Source organism: Sinocyclocheilus anshuiensis, unplaced genomic scaffold, assembly GCF_001515605.1.
Source record: "Sinocyclocheilus anshuiensis isolate Anshui unplaced genomic scaffold, SAMN03320099.WGS_v1.1 scaffold555, whole genome shotgun sequence".
Taxonomy (NCBI): domain Eukaryota; kingdom Metazoa; phylum Chordata; class Actinopteri; order Cypriniformes; family Cyprinidae; genus Sinocyclocheilus; species Sinocyclocheilus anshuiensis.
This window is the reverse complement of record NW_015552571.1, coordinates 377,851-398,077: the sequence shown is the minus strand read 5'-3', so window position 1 is coordinate 398,077 and position 20,227 is coordinate 377,851. Positions and strand designations below refer to the sequence as shown.

At 38.0% G+C, this 20,227-nt stretch overlaps 2 protein-coding genes across 2 annotated transcripts in view; both read right to left on the bottom strand.

Moving 5' to 3' along the window:
* Window positions 1-3,299: 3,299 nt before the first annotated feature.
* On the bottom strand, window positions 3,300-16,496 carry LOC107665053 (paired amphipathic helix protein Sin3b-like). The gene is made up of 19 exons (XM_016455798.1): window positions 15,981-16,496; window positions 14,483-14,589; window positions 14,308-14,398; window positions 12,972-13,337; window positions 11,740-11,892; window positions 10,935-11,057; window positions 10,730-10,819; window positions 10,499-10,617; window positions 10,172-10,382; window positions 9,494-9,610; window positions 9,170-9,408; window positions 8,648-8,831; window positions 7,193-7,910; window positions 6,863-7,032; window positions 5,831-6,004; window positions 5,593-5,685; window positions 5,327-5,418; window positions 4,733-4,931; window positions 3,300-3,802 (listed from the first exon to the last, which is right to left on the bottom strand). Exons 1-19 carry the CDS (start codon window positions 16,089-16,091, stop codon window positions 3,569-3,571), a joined length of 3,591 nt encoding a protein of 1,196 aa, XP_016311284.1. The 5' UTR covers window positions 16,092-16,496; the 3' UTR covers window positions 3,300-3,568.
* A 2,027-nt stretch (window positions 16,497-18,523) lies between these two features.
* The window catches only part of LOC107665065 (xenotropic and polytropic retrovirus receptor 1 homolog), an 81,142-nt gene continuing 79,438 nt past the window's right edge, over window positions 18,524-20,227 (bottom strand). Inside the window, exon 15 of the mRNA XM_016455814.1 lies at window positions 18,524-20,219. Within this exon, the coding sequence (XP_016311300.1) occupies window positions 20,162-20,219 (58 nt within the window). The 3' untranslated portion in view covers window positions 18,524-20,161. The remainder of the gene's footprint in view (window positions 20,220-20,227) is intronic.

Genomic DNA, 20,227 nt, shown 5'->3' with positions numbered 1-20,227 from the left:
ATATATATATATAAACACAATCCTCAAATGAAAGCCATTTGCAAGACTCATCTTAAATAAATAAACAAACAAACATATTAAACATATAATAATAAAAAAAAAACTTTCTGGGTGAATATCATGAAACCAGTCAAGATATTTCTGCCAAAAAAAAAAAAAAAAAATTACACTGTAAACCATAACTCAAATGAAGCTAATTGAAAACCATTAAAATGTCTTGCATTTTGACATTTTCATGACAGTTTAACATTACCACACATTTCCCAAAAAAAATTAATAAATAAGTGCTGTCAAATGTTTAATCGCATTCAAAATAAGTTTGTTTACAGAATATATGCGTGTGTACTGTGTATATTTATTATGTATATATATAAATACACATGCATGTATATATTTAAGAAAAATGTTGTTTATATATTAAATATATTTATAAATCATATAAATTATATGAATATACAAATATGCATGTAAATACATCTAAATGTTTTCATAATATATACATGTGTATTTATATATACATAATAAATATACACAGTATGCACACATATATTATGTTAACAAAAGCTTTTATTTTGGATGCAATTAATCGCGATTAATCATTTGACAGCACTAAAATAAATATACACCTTTCTAGTATTTATTGTACTGGATTTCATTTATGGAGATTTTAATTTAAAGAAGTGTGTTAAATGTAAATGTAATAAGGATCTTCAGGGAATGTGCTTAAATGTCATAAAAAAAACAGTGGGATGAAAAATGACCCAGACACTTTGTTCAACTTTCTTTGAATATTTCACAGAACATTTTCTGCCTGTCCAAACATGTATTTAAAAAAGCTGGTTTTCCACCATGGTATCTGCAGATAGATAAATATTAAATTGCAACCTCAAATAATTTAAACCATAAGACAGGATAATGTTGCTATTCCAAATGCACAATCTTCTGATGAAAAGGTGAGAATTCTGCAAGAATCACGACCCGTTCTTTAAGAACTGCACAACTAGGTTGTTTATTTTGTGATAACTGATACAGGATAAATGTTATACATTCTTTTTTCAAAACACTGATATTTTGTCATTTTTCGGTTTTAATATGTAAAAATTACACCAAACAAAAGCAAGGATTTGGCGAGATCGATATGATACATGATCTGGATGTTTAACAAAATCAACTACAAATAATGAGCAGTGATTGACGGGTGACACTGGCGATCCTCTGTTCAGTTATAAGAGACGATGAAAACAAAGAACACAAAACAGAACTAAAACAAGGACGTTACGGATGTGCGCCAGAGAAACATAATTTTTCCAAGTCATCATTCATAGCCAAGAAAATGCACACAGAATAATTTTTCTGCTGTATATATGCAATTGCTCGAGCTCGAGTCGACTTTACTGTACAAAAAGACATACAGATGTTGTAGACATACTTTAAACCTAGTCTCTCAATACTTCAGTATAAACAAAACAAAACTCTGGTTTCAGGAGCTAAAAACTACAATGGACTTTCTTAAAAAAAAAAAAAGTTTGACATTCACATTTCTGAAACGTCTGGTAACTGCATCGATCATGATGGACACTAGTGTCGAGATGTGATGCTTTTCAATGATGCACTCCCTCTTTTGAGCAGCTGTCTGTCCTCAAACCACTCCTGTCTGTTCGCTGTGTTTCAGCCAAGCATGTTTAAGCTCGGCCATTTGAAAGAGTGAGCGAGAAAGAGACATAGAGAGAAAAGAGAGAGAGAGAGAGATCACCAAAATCCATCCCAAGGCTTGAGGTTGTTACGGTGAGGCGGGGGCCTTGCTGTTGTAGTGCACCTGGTACCTGTTGACATATAAGCCTTTGACCTGCATGGAAACACAGGTGGTCTTGCAGGGGATCATGTCCTCGTCCTCTTCTCCCATGAGCCAGTCCTGCACGCTGTGCTCGGCGCCGGAGGACACATGCTCGCTCAACCAGCCCCGGTGCCACTGCTCGAAGCGCTCGTGCTGGGCCTGTGCTACTCTGTGCTGGGACTAGAGGAAGAGATGGGACAAAAATTAAATGCACTACTAGGGGCTTTTGCACCACGTGGTTCTAGGAACTAGCCAGCATGGTGCCAAAAAGTGGGAACTTCCACCAATAGTTCTAGGAACTATGAAAAGGTTCCTCCGGTGCGAAAGCCCCTACTTTTTAAAAGTCTGTAGTTAATAAGATTTTTGTTTTTTTTACTTATTCAGGAAGGATGCATTAAATTGATCAAAAGTGAGAGTAAAGACATTTAAGACGAAGACAAAAGACGTCTATTTCAAATAAATGCAGTTTTTTTTTCCTATTAATTAAAGAATGCTGAAAAATTATGTCAGTTTCCACAAAATTATAAAGCTTTATTTTGGATGCAATTAATCGCGATTAATCATTTGACAGCACTAAAATAAATATACACCTTTCTAGTATTTATTGTACTGGATTTCATTTATGGAGATTTTAATTTAAAGAAGTGTGTTAAATGTAAATGTAATAAGGATCTTCAGGGAATGTGCTTAAATGTCATAAAAAAAACAGTGGGATGAAAAATGACCCAGACACTTTGTTCAACTTTCTTTGAATATTTCACAGAACATTTTCTGCCTGTCCAAACATGTATTTAAAAAAGCTGGTTTTCCACCATGGTATCTGCAGATAGATAAATATTAAATTGCAACCTCAAATAATTTAAACCATAAGACAGGATAATGTTGCTATTCCAAATGCACAATCTTCTGATGAAAAGGTGAGAATTCTGCAAGAATCACGACCCGTTCTTTAAGAACTGCACAACTAGGTTGTTTATTTTGTGATAACTGATACAGGATAAATGTTATACATTCTTTTTTCAAAACACTGATATTTTGTCATTTTTCGGTTTTAATATGTAAAAATTACACCAAACAAAAGCAAGGATTTGGCGAGATCGATATGATACATGATCTGGATGTTTAACAAAATCAACTACAAATAATGAGCAGTGATTGACGGGTGACACTGGCGATCCTCTGTTCAGTTATAAGAGACGATGAAAACAAAGAACACAAAACAGAACTAAAACAAGGACGTTACGGATGTGCGCCAGAGAAACATAATTTTTCCAAGTCATCATTCATAGCCAAGAAAATGCACACAGAATAATTTTTCTGCTGTATATATGCAATTGCTCGAGCTCGAGTCGACTTTACTGTACAAAAAGACATACAGATGTTGTAGACATACTTTAAACCTAGTCTCTCAATACTTCAGTATAAACAAAACAAAACTCTGGTTTCAGGAGCTAAAAACCTTTAAAAAAAAAAAAAAAAAAAAAAAAATTCACATTTCTGAAACGTCTGGTAACGGCATCGATCATGATGGACTAGTGTCGAGATGTGATGCTTTTTAATGAGGCATTCCCTCCTTTGAGCAGCTGTCTGTCCTCAAACCACTCCTGTCTGTTCGCTGTGTTTCAGCCAAGCATGTTTAAGCTCGGCCATTTGAAAGAGTGAGCGAGAAAGAGACATAGAGAGAAAAGAGAGAGAGAGAGAGATCACCAAAATCCATCCCAAGGCTTGAGGTTGTTACGGTGAGGCGGGGGCCTTGCTGTTGTAGTGCACCTGGTACCTGTTGACATATAAGCCTTTGACCTGCATGGAAACACAGGTGGTCTTGCAGGGGATCATGTCCTCGTCCTCTTCTCCCATGAGCCAGTCCTGCACGCTGTGCTCGGCGCCGGAGGACACATGCTCGCTCAACCAGCCCCGGTGCCACTGCTCGAAGCGCTCGTGCTGGGCCTGTGCTACTCTGTGCTGGGACTAGAGGAAGAGATGGGACAAAAATTAAATGCACTACTAGGGGCTTTTGCACCACGTGGTTCTAGGAACTAGCCAGCATGGTGCCAAAAAGTGGGAACTTCCACCAATAGTTCTAGGAACTATGAAAAGGTTCCTCCGGTGCGAAAGCCCCTACTTTTTAAAAGTCTGTAGTTAATAAGATTTTTGTTTTTTTTACTTATTCAGGAAGGATGCATTAAATTGATCAAAAGTGAGAGTAAAGACATTTAAGACGAAGACAAAAGACGTCTATTTCAAATAAATGCAGTTTTTTTTTCCTATTAATTAAAGAATGCTGAAAAATTATGTCAGTTTCCACAAAATTATAAAGCAGTACAACCATTGTCAACATTTATAATAATAATAAGAAATGTTTATTGGACATCAAATCGCCATATTGGAATGATTTCTGAAGGATCATGCAACACTAAAGACTGGCGTAATGGCTGCTGAAAATTCAGCTGTCATCACATGAATAAATTATTTTTTTTACAATATATTAAAATAGAAAACAGTTCTTTTAAATTGTAATCATATTTCAAATATTACAGTGTTTATTAAATAAATGAAGCCTTATTGAGCATAAGAGACTTCTTTCAAAAACATTATAAAAGTCTTACTGACCACAAACTTTTGAATGGAAGTGTATTTGGGAATATGGTAAGATATGGGAAGCATTTTCGCCTCTCTTTTAAAAGTTAATAAGCTTCTTTTGTCATCCTAACCATGCATGAGTTATATGGTTAGCATCATTTATTATTTGAATTTAACAGTTCTACAAGTATTTTTGAAAATCATTTTATAGAGATTGCACTCACAAAGCGCAAATTTAACTGACGAAATACTAGAACGAAAAATGTATATTGACTGTAGAAATGTTCAGAATCTTTTTGTTGTATTTTACGAACATACCCTCCGAGCTTTCACCAGGGCCCCTCGGCGGTACATGTAGTCTTCGGAGTTCATCACAAACACCATCTTGTGCGTGTTTAGTTTGAAACGGCAGTCCAGGTTCCCGGCTGTCTCCACACCCATCTTCCGATGCCACTCTCTCCGACAGCGCATGGCTTCCACCTGCTTGAGCTGCCAGCCACGGAAATGCCTCAGATTCCTAAAGGTGAGGTGCAGAAAAAATGTCAATCTAGTTTCACCTTAATTCGACATGTATTACATTTGAACAAGCAATTTTTAGTTTATATCACAAAAGCAGTGTACTACTTTATACTGAGACAATCAGCTTCAATTATACATAATTTCTTCCAGAAACAAGGTCAGATAATATGAGGGGTCTAAAAATAATGAGTGTCACTGAGAGAAAGCAAGTAATATTGGGCTTGTAAGCAAAACAAAACAAAAATAAAAAAGTAAATTAAACGTAAATTTAGAGGTGCATGAATTATAGAATTCATGCACCTCTAAACAAATTAACAATTAACCTTCTGGCTACAAAAGAGAAAGAACAGGTATAAATAACGCAGGTTAAACAAGTGCAAACATGGTTTTTACCTGGGTAGGAACACAGGCTTGAAGTAGTATCCTTCTGTCTGAGAGCATACAGATTCAGTTCCTATATACTGCTCCATATAATTAGACAGGCTCTGAAACAAGACATAACAAATATTAATGCACTAGAAAACAAGATTACACTCCTGCCTCACCAAACCAGATTACCCTATTAAATTTGACGCTTTTAAAATGTTCTCAGAAAACAAACAACTCATGTTTCAGAAGTATTTTCTGTTGTAAAAATACAGAACTTTGTGTGGAGGTACCTGAATATCCAGTGGGTCATCGCCTTGGGCCTCCTCCGTGTCCAGCAACTCGATCGTTAAGGTCACCTGACCTTTGTTTTGAATGAACATGACCTGATGAGAAACAGCCAAGAAATCACAAACTAAACTAGGTAATTACAAAACAAGCATGACAAATCTGAGGAGGTGAATATAACATCTGAATTTAGATTTCCACATAAATTTTGGTCATATGTAGGGACAGCATTAGGTCAAGCACCTTGAAGCAGTTCTCCTCAGACATGACTCTCTCAGCCTTCCATTGGTAGCTGGCCTCCCAAGCGGCGCGGACACACTGGGACGAGAGATTGCCACCAGCAGCACCCCTCTTCCTCTCGGCCAGGTACAGCTCAGTGACTTGCAGACACACCTCATCACTGACCAAGTGCTGAAGCTGTTGGAGTCAATCAGAGAGAAGAGCATGTTAACACCTAAAGAAAAAACAAGGTTTTACTTGCTTTTTTGAAATATAAAAGTACTATAACATTCACAGCCTAAGTGGCCGTTCACACGATGTGTTTTTTCATTTTAATGAACTACTTTTCAGTTGTTTTTCTATGTAGACATGCGCTAGATGAACGTTGTATGAGTGTTGCGCTCACGTCTCTTGCACCGTCTTTTTTAAGATGCCATGTCAAGCTAAAAGAATTTCAACTTTTATACGCAGCGCCACTCTTCAATGTCAGTTCCAAAACAGTGGTTCTTATCAGAAGACCCCGGAGGCAGGGCAAGTGGTGCAAGCTTTTGTTTACAGAAGCAAGTTTGGAGGTGGAATTCTGCGCTGTGCTTTTTTAAACCATTCCTGAGTGCTGCGTCTCATGTTTTTAGACGCAAAGACGTGTTCTGTGTGAACGGCCCCTAAGGCTCCCTTCCCTGTCAGCTCACTCCGACCATTTAAGAATCACAAACGGCAAAAAATTCAGTTATTTGGGAACTTTTCAAATTAAAATAAAACCAAAATCGTATTACGATTTGATGAGCACGATCATCAAATCGCAAAGAATGCAATTTACTTCAATAAATTTGCATGCCTGTTTACATATAAATGACTATTTAATATCTATTCAATTAAGATAATGGGTGAATCAGAACTGAGGTCATTTACATAAAGTCTTCCAAGACTTCAAGAGCAAAACCAGTCATTTGTAAAAGATCTGCGAGTTGAAAAATGGTTGTAAAATTCATGGCACCTTTAAAAGTATACAAATGGCCCAAGAATATTAGCTTGGTGTAATGCAACTCTTCAACCCACCTGTCTTACAATGTTCTGAATGAGCTTGTCGATGGTAAATCCGATGTAAGCGTGGATGGTGAACATCTCTCTCAGGGTGTCCTCGTATTGCGTGGCCTCCAGGTTTCCATCTAGAAGACTGCGTACCATGTCTAAGAACGCTGGGTAATATTCCTCTAACTCTACTTCACCTGAAACAACAGACATTACTTGTAAAAATTTGTGCAAGCCTGTTAATTTAGTTCTAAAACCAGATTAGTAACTATCCCAAAGCAAATATTAGTGGTGCATCCAATGCAAAACTTGTGTAGGTGTAAGTGTACATGTGCATCGTTCAGGAAATCTACTCACTGGGCTGTTTCAGACGCAGCTCCATAGCCAGGTCGTTTGCCTTTTCTCTGCGCCCCTCTCCCATGAGCAGCCGTTCCCGATTCTGCTCTGCCCTGTGTTCCAGTAACTGTCTCTCGGCCTGCCTGTAAACCCTTAGCAGCCGTGAGCACAGAGTCTGGTGCAGCCGCAGGAAGAAGTACCAGTTATTATTGACGAAGAACAGGTTGTAGACTCCATCCAGCTCCTTCTGGTGCTCAGCCTCTGGGTCCCGCAGATCCACAGCTTCCGGGTCCCGCAGATCCACAGCCTCCCCTTCTGGATTCATACTGTGGGCGGCCGTAGAGGTGTCCATGCTCTGAGGGGAAGTGCATCGTCTTCGTCTGGAATCACCGTTCAGCTGTTGCTGGCTGCCTGTTGTTGAGACTTCACCTCCTGCGGTGGTGCCGTCCTCACCCTCGGCTTCCTCGTCCGTGAACTCCTCTGTCTCGCTAAGCTCTCCACGATGGGCGAAAAAGAGATCGGGAACAAAGTGCTGGATGATACGCTTGATGTGGTCCTTGTCGTCCTTGTGGATGGTGGGTTGTCGCTTGACATGGTAGATGATGAGGGAGGCAGCGTCCTCCAGGATCTGTTTGTCTTCGTAAGTGAAGATCATGTGGGGTTCACTGGTCGAATTTGTGCCTGAGCCGTCACAGCTTTGCTGGCCCATGCCGCCCTCTTCTGTGCTCTGCTCCTGCCGCTGTAGAGGGGAAAAAACAAAAGCGCTAGTTTATCTGCATGACATATGAGACTCTTGTAGCAAGCAACCTGAGATGAGATTTCACATGATGTACTCGGTTTTTATTGAGTGGGAACGCAGAATTACAATGGTGACGATGAAGAAAATGTGATGAGTTCTTATTGTTTATACATTAGTTTATTTCGACAATAAACAGATCTATGTGCTACTCCTAACTTAAACTGCTGATATGTATGTAGTAAAGCGGAATAATTCATGAGATGTTGTTCAGTAAATTGGTTAACTGAAATACCTCCTGTCTTTTTTACATTGTGGGAGAAGAATAAAAAGAAAAAGGGTGCAAAATAGAGCTTGATAAGACTATTTTACTGAATAATAACATGGTAACTTAAAAGCTGTTATAGATGCAATGATTTAAGCTTTTGATTTTTTCAAATCAAATGTCACTGTGACAGAATTAATGAGTAGAATGTTCACTGAACCTATTTTTACAATTGTAGTCCTTTATTAACCTCCACTGCGACTACATTTAGTCAAGTCTGTCATCATTATCATCATAAACTCAAAAATGACAGACTGAAATGATTACACCTACTGTTAAAATAAAGTAGTATATGAAATTACAATGCAAAATGGTTCAGAATGAAGACCAGATTATAATTACGGAAAAAAGCTCTTTTCTAGATCCTGAGAACGAGTCGTTAGACCTTCAGAAACAGAAGATCAGCTAAACTCACCTCATCATAGATGCTCTCTATTTCATTGAGAAGACTCTTGGATCGAAGAGCCTTCATGTCGTTCTGTTTGAAGTTGACACCCTGGTGGTCCAGTGATTTCAGAAACGCCTTCTCATATTGCTCTCTCCAGATTTTGTTGAAGCCCTGCTGAGCCTCCCTCCACTCCTCCTCTTTAGCTTTCAATCTATGGCAAGAAAATCATCCATTTATTCTTCATTCAAAATGTCATTTCTGCTAGACTGAAGAACTCTTAAAACTTTAGAACCACAAATGACTGCAAAATTAGGGATAGTGTAAAAATGACATCCACAGTTTTCATTTTTGATTAACCATGCTGGATTTATTAACTCTGTATACGGTCTTGTAGATCTCAATGATTTTTCCCCCTGTGAGCTAAGAGCAGCAATAAATAAGTTGTTGACCTCTGAGCTATTCTACTACTTTTGCTGTCAAATGTAACTGTAGAGATACCCTGATTGTCATTTAGGTGAGAGAAAAGAAAAATAAGACTTTTTTGTTAACCTTTTGAGTACGACAGGAACTGCAGTGGCTGGACTCCTCTTTAACCCCTCTATGATTTCTGGAGCCTTGTCACCGTAGATACGATAGATTGCACGACGCTGGATGACCTCAGAAGTTCCACCAAGACAGTCATCCAATCGGAAGCGCTCTTGATCCTCCGGCGAAAGGCGGGATAATTTCTTCTGCACGCTTTCCAAAACTCTTATCGTTGCTAAATTAGTCTCAAGCACAACATCCAGCTACAAAGCAAAAAAAAAAATCAATATCAACTGATTTTCAGTTGAAACCTAAAACTCCTGATATTTTTCAAAGAGATTATCTTACCTCAAACCTCTCATCTTCACAGCGATGAAGTTGCTCTTCATATGGTGTTTTCTTGGAACTCACAAAAGTGGAGTCTTCTGACCAGGAAGGGAATGAGACCCAGGTATCATTCAGCACCTACAACAAAACAATGAGTTTAAACCATTTGTACTACCATCAGGTTTCTGACCCCATGACTGAAGCCTTAGCAATATCTGGTTGCACTTTTTAAAGATTCAGCTGAAAAAAAGAGCAGTGTGGGGGCTGAAACATCCCATTTTCCAAATGATTCATGTAGATTTGGGCTTCTGCGGATTTGTACCATTATCTGTGGACCGAGACCAACCCAGGATCTGCGTCATCATTAACGCCTCTCCTTTAAAGACCTAACGGCCGCGTGGCTGACATTTTTGTAATGGTACATTTGCATTTCATTTAATTTTATCTTATATTATTAGCATACTGCTGAGGTGAAATATGCATTAAAGCAGTAAAGAAAAAAAAACACACACACGCAAACACATATTTATTATATATTGTCAATAATAAGTACAAATACTGAAGTAATATGTATAATATCGAATATATAGACATAATAATTATACTTATATGGCATTATTAATTATATTAATAACAGTACAAACATTACATTGCTTCCATAACATTTCACAATTTCAACCATTTCAGAAAATGCAGTACCTCTTTGCATATAGCAGTTCGGCCACTGCATTTGGGCTGCTGGTAGGTCTTGGGCAGGGCTCTGTAGCTGGATCCCAGGCGTTTACAGGAGGCGTAATCCACTTCTCTGCCTCCACCCTCCATGTAACGGTCAGAGAGGCCCATGATGGCATGAGACAGCTCTTTATCACCCAAAAATGACTTAAACTGGGTGTACAGTTCTGGAAACTTCCTACAGAATGAGGCACCAGTGGCATATGACTCATGACCGACATGAAAGGGCTGCGAAATGCACTATATGAAAACAAACAGGATTAAATAAACATGCCCTATTTAAATCTTTCTTACCCCAAGAATGGAGTCACAAGCTGCAGGAGTTCGGCCCCTGAAACCACTTCCTGATTGAACAGAGCTATACAGCGTAAGAAATTCTCGTACACCTCCTGACTCTTGAGCAGACAGCGAACCTAAAAAAAATAAATGAAATTGTTCAAAGGCTGTGACTGCGTAATAAATCCTGTGGCAATGGCCGACTTACTACCACGTACATTTCAGAGCAATTTTGTTTATGAAACGCACCTTGTCAAAGAACGTGAATTCCCGCAAAACTCCATGCTTTCCGACAGAGGCAAAAGATGGGTCCTTGGAGCAGGAATACTTCATTTTTTTCTGTGAATAAAAACAAATACATTATTTAAGCACAAGTAACCCACATATACTGCAGGTCTTTAGGACACAGGGGCATATGGTATCCCTGCTTTGGCAGAGTTTTGTGAACTCTGACCTTCAGAAGGGGGGTCATGTGGGGCAGTAACATGGGTCTAGGTCTCTTCTTGCTCAGTTTATTAATTTCCTCTTCCTCTGCTTTCTTCAGACTGTCTTTGCCAGGCAAAGAACCTCCAGTAAACTGGAATCAAAGACACAGTCATAAATAAATAAATAAATACTTACTCTACCTTTCAAAAGTCTGGTGTCAGTAAAATGTTTTTGAAAGAATTGACTTAGGCACTCCAAGACTGTATTTGTTTGATCAATAATAATAAAAATAATAATAATAATAATAAACAACATTGTAAATTTTATTACAATTTAAAACAACAGTTTTCTATTTTAATATATTTTAAAATGTAATTTATTCCTGTGATGGCAAATCTGAATTTTCAGCAGGCATTGCCCCAGTCTTTATTGTCACAAGATCCTTCAGAAACCATTCTAATATGCTGATTTGGTGCTCAATAAACACTAATTTCTTATTATCAATGTCGAAAACAGTTGTGCTGCCTAATATTTTTTGTAGAAAATGACACCCTTTTTTTTTTTAATCTTTTGATGAATAGAATGTTCAAAGGAGCACATAAGAAACATAAATATTTCATAGCATTATACATGTTTTACTGTCACTGTTGATCAATACAGTATGATACATCCTTGCTGAAAAAAAATAAAAAAATAAATAAAAATAAATTACTGACCCCAAACTTTTGCACGACAGTGTGAACAACTTAAAATGTTTAAGAGAAAACCCTTTTGTTGCAAATTGATACAAGTGCAAGAAATTTTTAAAAAGTAGACAAAGGTCATTTTCTAACCAGAGATCTCTTTGCATCAGGCAAAAACTGGCCAAACTCTGCAAGCAGATCCTCTTGACCTTTGAAAAGACTTGCCACTTTAGAGAAAACCTCATCTTCGGTCATTCCTCCAGTGCTACGCCCTCTGCTCTCCTTCACCTCCAGCTGCTCCTTCTACAGATGGACACAGGACGCACAAATCAATGAACATCGATAAGTTTACGGGATGGGTAGCAAAACAGTTCAAGGGTCTATTTCCTTTAGCGCTAGTAGGTAGTAGCCTAGTTTCAGCCTCAGGCAGAACACCCACGGATGGCCCACAGCCCGTTCATTGACAGTCTGGTGCATACTGCATGAAAAAGGCAGCCATCTGCTAAAAATCATAAGCTCCAATCTGATTGGCTTGCTGAAATGCAAGACATCCACAAGCAGAAATGTATATTTAACAGAGCTAGGACAATAAATCAATGCATCGCGATACGTGGATCGATTCTGAGTTTTTCGGAATGCATCGTGATTCTCTCTCGAATCGATTCTGAGCTTAGTTTTTAACAGCAGATGGCACTCTAGGCTAGTTTTTAACCGCACACTCAAATGCTCATGAAGAAGAGCGCTTGTGCGTTCGGCTGAGTAATGTAAGTGGTTAAATGTACTTGCACATCGGCTTTTATGCTTTTATGATGCGAGATTAATGTAAACACAGCCCACTATGAACATCCTTGTAATTCGCTTCAACCTTTTCTACATTATGAATGATTATTTTAGGTTCAAATGGTGCGTGTGTAAGGAACTGGAAGCAAGCAGAATACGGCTATTTCTAAAGCACGCAGCGCCATCTGCTGTTAAAAACTAAGCTCAGAATCGATACAAGAGAGAATCGCGATGTCTTCGGAAAATCTCAGAATCGATGCAGAATCATTTCTCGATTCGCGATGCATCGATTTATTGTCCCAGCCCTAATATTTAATGTCTGTGAAATTATGAGAACTTAATACTTTTACAGAGACAGAAATTCAGATCACAAAGGCTACAGACATTTTTGCTGATCTAAAGGGCAGATAACAAAAGGAAAGTTCTTGACCAGAATATGCTGCATAGTGGACCAGACTTTATGTGGATAGTCAAAAGTCTTGCTCTGTGATATTGGTGGTAGCCAACCGGTTATTATCTGGGCTGGTAATACAAAAGGTTGCAGGTAGGGTCAAACCTCAAGAAAAAAATGGATAAAAATGTGATTTCACTATTGTTCTCACCTGGTATGTATGTAGAATTTCCAGGAAGGCCCGGTAGATTTCTGGGTTGTCCAAAAATCGGTTTTTGATCTTATTGACGTAACTGATGGCACTATCAAACTCCACAGGACTGGGCTCTGATGTGGGAGGGGACACCGACGTGGTGGCCGGCTGTGATTGGCTCTCTTGGCTGGGCAGAGGAAGTGACAACCTGCTTGATTGTTCAGGAGGTCCAGATGATGAAGCGATGCTCTCCGGAGAGGTCACAGCTTCATTCGGAGCTGATCCTGCTTCAGCCACTGCTGATGAAGAGGCACTAACCACAGAGCTGCCCGTGCTCCTTCCTGGTCCCGGAGATACCTGAGAGAAAAGAAACCAAAGAACAGCCTTACTTTAATACACCAAGAAAGCCAACATCCCCACATAGGTTTATTACAACAGGAGAACAAGAATACATAACTTTTATGCAAAACATACACTTCAATTCAAAAGTTTGGGGTCGGGAAGATTTCATGAATGTTTTTGAAACTAACACTCACTAAAGGTGCATTTATTTAATGGAGATGCAACAATATTTTATAACAAAACTAATTTAATACAGTGTTTTTTTGTTTGTTTTCTAATGCATACGTCTCTTATGCTTAACAAGACTGCATTTATTCATTCAATATTCTGAAATATTATTACAATCAAAAATAACTGTTTACTATTTTAATATATTTTAAAATAAAATATATTAAAGGGGTCATATAATGCGATTTCAAGTTTTCCTTTCTCTTTGGAGTGTTACAAGCTGTTCGTGAATAGATAAGATCCCTGAAGTTGCAAAGACTAAAGTCTCAAAACCAAAGAGATATTCTTTATCAAAGTTAAGACTCTGCCACACCCCCCTAAAACGGCTCGTTCTAACACGCCCCCACATATCTACCTCACTATGTGGAAATATTTGCGTAATGCCGCCCAAATGTTCACGCAAAGAAAGAAGGCGTGGTTTCAGTAACCGCAGTTAGTGTTGAAGCAGCCATGTCAGGGAGACGCTGTGTGTTTCTAGGCGAAAGCAAAAGCACTTTATTTGGCCTTCCGAAAGTAGATGCATTTAGGAATCTTTAAGATTACTTACAACAGAACAGCAATGCATTTTATGGACGACCGTTTCGTGAACCTAGGAGAGGAGGTAATTCTGACTTTGGTATGACAATCTGGCGCTTCTGAATCAGCTACTGTTTTATTATTAGTTTAAGTATTTGCTATTGACTGTTCAAATGCGGAGTTTTGCGCATCGTGTGTGTGTGTATGTGTGCGCGAGAGAGAGAGAGAGAGCGAGAGAGAGAGCGAGAGAGAAAGCAAGAGAGAGAGCGAGAGGTAGAAAGGCATTAAACCCCAGGACAAGGTCAGGATGCCCATGGAAGAGCTGAGAAACTCTGTTGATAACTCCTGGTGTGTCAATGCTGTGGACGGAGATATCAGAAATACAATCACTGAGGGCTTTTTGAGCATTAAAGCACATTTAAAATGCACAGACACCTACATACCTTTGAGATTTAAACTCCTTCATGATATCCAGAAACTTATTGTATATTCCCGGATCATTTCCGAACCGTATTTTGACTTGGTCCAAGTAAGATAAGGCATCCTCCACCTGCAACAGATGTAAATCTTGTTTACCCAAATTATGTTTCCAAACAACATAATACAAAAAATATATATATACAGTTACAAAAGTACTGTGGTTGTACCATGGTACAGTAAAGGTATGAGACGTAATAACATGTATTTATGTCTGTTACTTTTTTGACAAGTACAATGGAAGTACCTTGGAGCATAATGCAAAGATACATGAATTTCACTACCATGTTATATACTAAAGTACCATGGTATTACCATATGATACAAATAACTACACCATACTACTGCCACAGTACTTCTTCTAAGGTACGCATCTAAGGTATGGCCAAAATACCATGGTGGCATTGTGCCAATTTTCTGACTCGGAAAGGACCGATGTGGGACATCAAGTCCATTTCTATTGTGGAGCCACATCACATTGAATGACTCTGCATTTGCTTCTACTATTAAAGTAACACATTGTCTACATTCTTTGAATTATGCAAGAGAAACAAAAAAGCACTGTGAAATCTAAACCACTACACACATACAAAACGCAAGTTATTCGATTTTTCCTCTCTGTTCACAAGAACAAAACCCAAGGAGAAAAAAAAGCACACGCTTAAATAAACCTTCAAGATAAAAAGAAGTTACAATGTCCCTACCCAACCACTTCGAAGCAGAAAACTGACCCAAATCAAGCGGTCTGTGAGAGAAAAAAAACAGCCGGTTTATATTCTCTTTGTGGTTTTATTAATATTCAGTGAGGAAAATAAAGGCTCACTGACTCTTAAGCTTTGCTGCGTTAGCACTAGCCACAACACACAACAACCCCGCTACGATTTCACAACAAAAACAAACAAAACGCGATTCAAACTGCTTTTTAACAGAGAAACGCTTCAGATATGCTTAACATACACTTTTCATTTCTTTCAAAGGTCGGTTTAAAAGGAAAAGGGACACATTTATGACAAAAGCAGCTGTTAGCAGAGCAAAACCCCCCTTCTTTCTCTTATCTACGTCAATTATATAAAATAAACCGGTTTAATCTAAAACAAACGGAGTGTGAAGTGTGATTTTTGGCGGAGCCACAATAAATATCTACCGGTTTTGGTTTTAACAAAGAGCAGCGGTGAAAACACGACCGCGTAAGGAGAAAACATCAGACTTTAATTCAGCAGATACACTTCCATCATGTTTGACTGGTAAACTAGCAATGCTAGGAATCTGTGCGTTAAGCGACAGCAAATCGACTTTTCCAGCTTGAAATGTAAATAAGTGCGCAAGATTTTCAAATCCATTTACACACACTCAGTGTGAATGCTTTGATATGCTCCATATGCATATGAACAGCACAGCACTTCCTAATACACAATGCGTTGTAAGAGAGAAGGAAACACATGCACTTGCTGCAATGCTTCTTACCTTTAGTTTCTGAAAGTGCTGCTGCTGGACTTGCTTCTGAACCACATAGGCCTTGTCTTGGATCTGGTTGATTTGCTTCGCAGTGCTGCTGCGAGCCTGAATTTTCGCCATGGTGCGTTTCCTTCCCCACCAACAGCCACCGAAGCCACGATGATTTACCGTCCCTCCGTGTTTGCAGGTTGTTCTGGCGTACAAAAATCAGTTCGTATCGGGGGGCCACCCAGCTCTCTTCCCCCCACAAGTCCGGTCTACTTTACCGACGGCCACCCAGTTACTCCAGTATAGACTTCCAGCTCAAGCCCGCAAGTGTGTTCAGACCTCTCAATCCCTACTAAAACTACACCGTCAAGTGTTCAGAACAATGACGAGCCCCCATCGATACCCGCGAAGAGAACCAGAAACAATGCATGTACATTTTTTTTCCAATGGTCGTATTATTTAAACAAATGATGTATGTCTCTTTAAATTCGGCGGCAGCTGTGCGCTCGATCCTAGCGCCCGGAAACGGAGGGAGTTGTGGAGAATTTAAAAGCGCATGCGCACAAACCGAAAGAAGGCGGGGTGTACGGGATCTCAGCGGCCGCAGGCATGAATGGGATTGTGCACACGTTTTTCTTCTCTGGGAGAATGTTGTAGAAAAGTTGTTTTGCATTGATTTAAAATGTTTTATGACTCATTAATTGCTTTGACCAGTAATTCTGATCAAATTTATTATATATTCTTGTATAAAGACTACATTTTCTACACTATTATTCATTTGTATGTATCAGAGGTTCGTTTTTGAATGTCAAAGTTCACCACACTCTAAATGAGAAATTGCATGACAAGTGTCATGTTTACTCTTGGTTTAGTCATACATTTAAAAAAAAAATCACATTTGAATATTCATTAAATTAGTTACTGGAGTCAGTCTCTTGTTTTTGAAAAGTAAAATAAAAAGGCTGACACAAAATGAAGGTTTTAAAAATAAGCGTGGTTTATAAAACCCAAATAGACAGGATCACCAAAGTGTATACAGAAACACAAATGAGATCATCAGTGGAACCATCATAGGAATACACTCAACATTTACAAACTACTCTGTAAAAGGGTCAACTCGAGACATTTTCTCTCTTTTTATATCTCTATTTAATCACAGAACCACAAGTTTTTTTCTATTTTTCTGTAAGTCTTTACTTACGCAAAAGTACAACCATCTATCAACTACAAACAATGTCACAGTCAAGTATTTAAGAAGGGATACAACATCAAGATAGGAGTTAGAAAAGATGCAGAGATATCAAGCACTTAACATCATGGGTTTAGCAAGCAATCAAGTCGACATAGATTTCCCCCATGAAGAAATGATGTCAGGGCTTGTGTATTATTCCAGTTCTGTATTTGAAATAGTTAAAAAAAAAAGTACAAGATCAAAACCCTACATTTTGAGGGTTCGTCTCATAACAGAACCCCTAGATAGGGTGTTAATGAGAATGTTAACGTGTCCCAATCATCTCTCAATCCTCCCCAGCCAGATCAGTTCATGATATCGACCTAAAACCACGTCACCCAACAAATCCTGTCAAATGGGCACAAACCCTGGGGATGAAAGTGTTATGAGTAGAAATATACACCTACTGTAGATAAAACCGATCACATTCCATATTCACTAATGCTTCTTAAGTTACACTATTTCGACAGAATTCACATGTAAGACTGTGGGATTGTGATTAATCAAAAATGCCCTTCATCTACCATAATACTGCTCATTTAAAGCTAGAGTCTCCACCTTGTACATAAATAATTAGTACTATAAATTAACCGACATTCTTTTACACATTTAAAATGTACAAAATTAAACAATTTACAGTGCAAAACAAAAGCAGCATGCAGGCAAGACAATTGGCAATGCATTACAAAAAGCACTGGATGGGGCAAATTTGTGCTCAGCATCCATATACGGTGATATTGGTTCAGAAAGTGTATCATTTCTACATTTTTTTGTGTGCCACTCGATAGTCTACTCAATAAAGGATTCAGTCAGTTCTGAGAGTCAAGAACTAAAGACAGCAAAGTAAGACACAGTGTGCCAAAGGATCATTTTGAGAACAAGAAGATTGACATTTCATTAATATTAAAGGACAAAAGGACCGCACGTTAACACAGTAACACCACATTTTCAATGAGGATAGCATTCTTTTGCAACCACAAATCACATGTAGTTTTTCCTTTCTTCTGTTAGATTTGTAATCCAAACTATGAACATTTAAATTTAGCCTTAAATGTGTAAACTAAAATGTTACTCACAAACACAACGCCTGCTATCTGTACATTGTTTTTTCGTTAGCACTAACACGTTTCTTTTAAAGAGCAAATGAGAAGAGAGATTGTGAAGACAAACTCATCTTTTCATTTGATTTTAGTTACAGCTGAAAGATTGTGCTTGCAAAAATACAAGGATGCATGCTGCTGAAAGAGTATCTAAATAAACTAAAAGCTGAAAAATGTAAGCAATACATGCATATCAGCTAAAACAGCCCTGGTGTTTTCTTTTCTTTCTTTTCTTTTTTTGATTACAACAATGGGTATTAATCATAATAAAAGTCATTGTAAGTTAAAATGACAGTCTTCACTTTCTGCTATCGAAGCATTATGATAAAGAGGCAAAAAACAGATGCTTTTCTCCTAAATATGCTGTTTGAAATTCAGAGACTATGTATGAAAATGTATGAAAGACAAGGTAGTTATACCTGTCTCACAAAAATGTACATTGTAAATGTACATTATAGATCACATACAATCACATTTTTTCATCAAAATGTAAAACTGATTCTAAAGATATTGTCACATTCATCAAGCATACAAATAATCAAATTGTGACCATAGTTAAGATGTTGATGAGGAAAAAACTTATGTCTCCTCACCACCCTGGAACTACTTTTTGATGCACAACATTTAAAACTGATATCACAACCATAAGAATTATAATCGACTGGCAGTGTTTGCATTTCCTCTTTGGCTTGCAGTGGTAATGGCAATGCTTAATAAGTGATACAAAAAGCCATGTAGGAAACACATTAGTTCAATAAAAATGTGTCCACTTCCATTCAGTTTGCAGTTGGGTGACAATTACTGTATTCCTGAATCTTTTCAGTTTAGTGCATCATTGCATTTGAAATAGTTCACAGAATCATCTGATCTTTTTTTTTTTTTTACCCAAATAGTATTTCAAATATTAACCAGCAATGTCAGGTTTACTTATAGTAGTTTTACTGGTCAAAGTATCAATAAAAATAACAATTCTATACATCAGCAGGAGGACAGCAGAATATAAACTTTTTGTTTAACATCAGCTATCGCTCCCCAAAAGCACACACACACACACACACACACACACACACACACACACGCACACACACTCCATTCTCTCAAACACAAACCATACATGGCAAAAATATGACAGCTTTGATATCAAAGCAATGCATGTTAAAAAATAAAATATTTTCATATTAAATATGATGAAACAATAACTCTCTAAACATTGTATGTTTTTTATGGTTTAGAAATATGAAGCATTTCCAAAAAGTGCCACCAGGGCCGTACTCTGATGTCATGACAACTCAAAAAACAAATAAAATGAAAGAAGAAAAAAACAAAAACTAAAAGAATATAACAAACATCAGCTACTGAGCTGTTGTTATTTCTAAATGCGCTGCAGTTATAGTGTACGACTTGAGTCTGTGCAGTGTACGATATATTATTCTTTCATATAATAACTCTCCTCCCTGTAGTTCCTAGTTATTATTTTAAGTTTGTAAACAGTCATATGCAGTAATATAGATTCAAAAACCTAAACAAATGTACAAAAAAGTATCAATATAGAGGAACGAAATGAAAAAGTCTAATAAAAAAAGTACCTTGAGGAAAATTCCACACTTGGCTTTTCCGTGCGTGTGTATATCTCGTTGTATGTGTGTGTTAGTGTTTGTACGATGTCACTGTTGTGTCCTGATATGTCTCACGGCTGTTTTTGTGCTTAACTCTGTCCACTACTCTGTGTTTGGATGGTTTGGTGAGTGTTGAAAAGAGAGAGTGTGTGAATATGTATGTATCTGTGTGTGTTTGGGGTCAGGTGTGCTGAGGCAGCTTTGTGAGGAACCAACAGAAAGCAGAGACAGGTGGTGTGACAGCGAGATCTGGGTTCAGCTGAAGGCCTCATCATCCGTATCCTCAATGAGCACCTTAGTATCTTTCTTAGACCTGTCAGA

Coding starts and splice junctions, on each gene's coding strand:
- LOC107665053 (XM_016455798.1), bottom strand. CDS start 16,091: ATGGCGAAAATTCAGGCTCGCAGCAGCACTGCGAAGCAAATCAACCAG. Junction 7,911..8,647: donor TAGAGAGCATCTATGATGAG/GTGAGTTTAGCT, acceptor TCCCCTCTACAG/CGGCAGGAGCAGAGCACAGA. Junction 3,803..4,732: donor CCCTGGTGAAAGCTCGGAGG/GTATGTTCGTAA, acceptor CTCTTCCTCTAG/TCCCAGCACAGAGTAGCACA.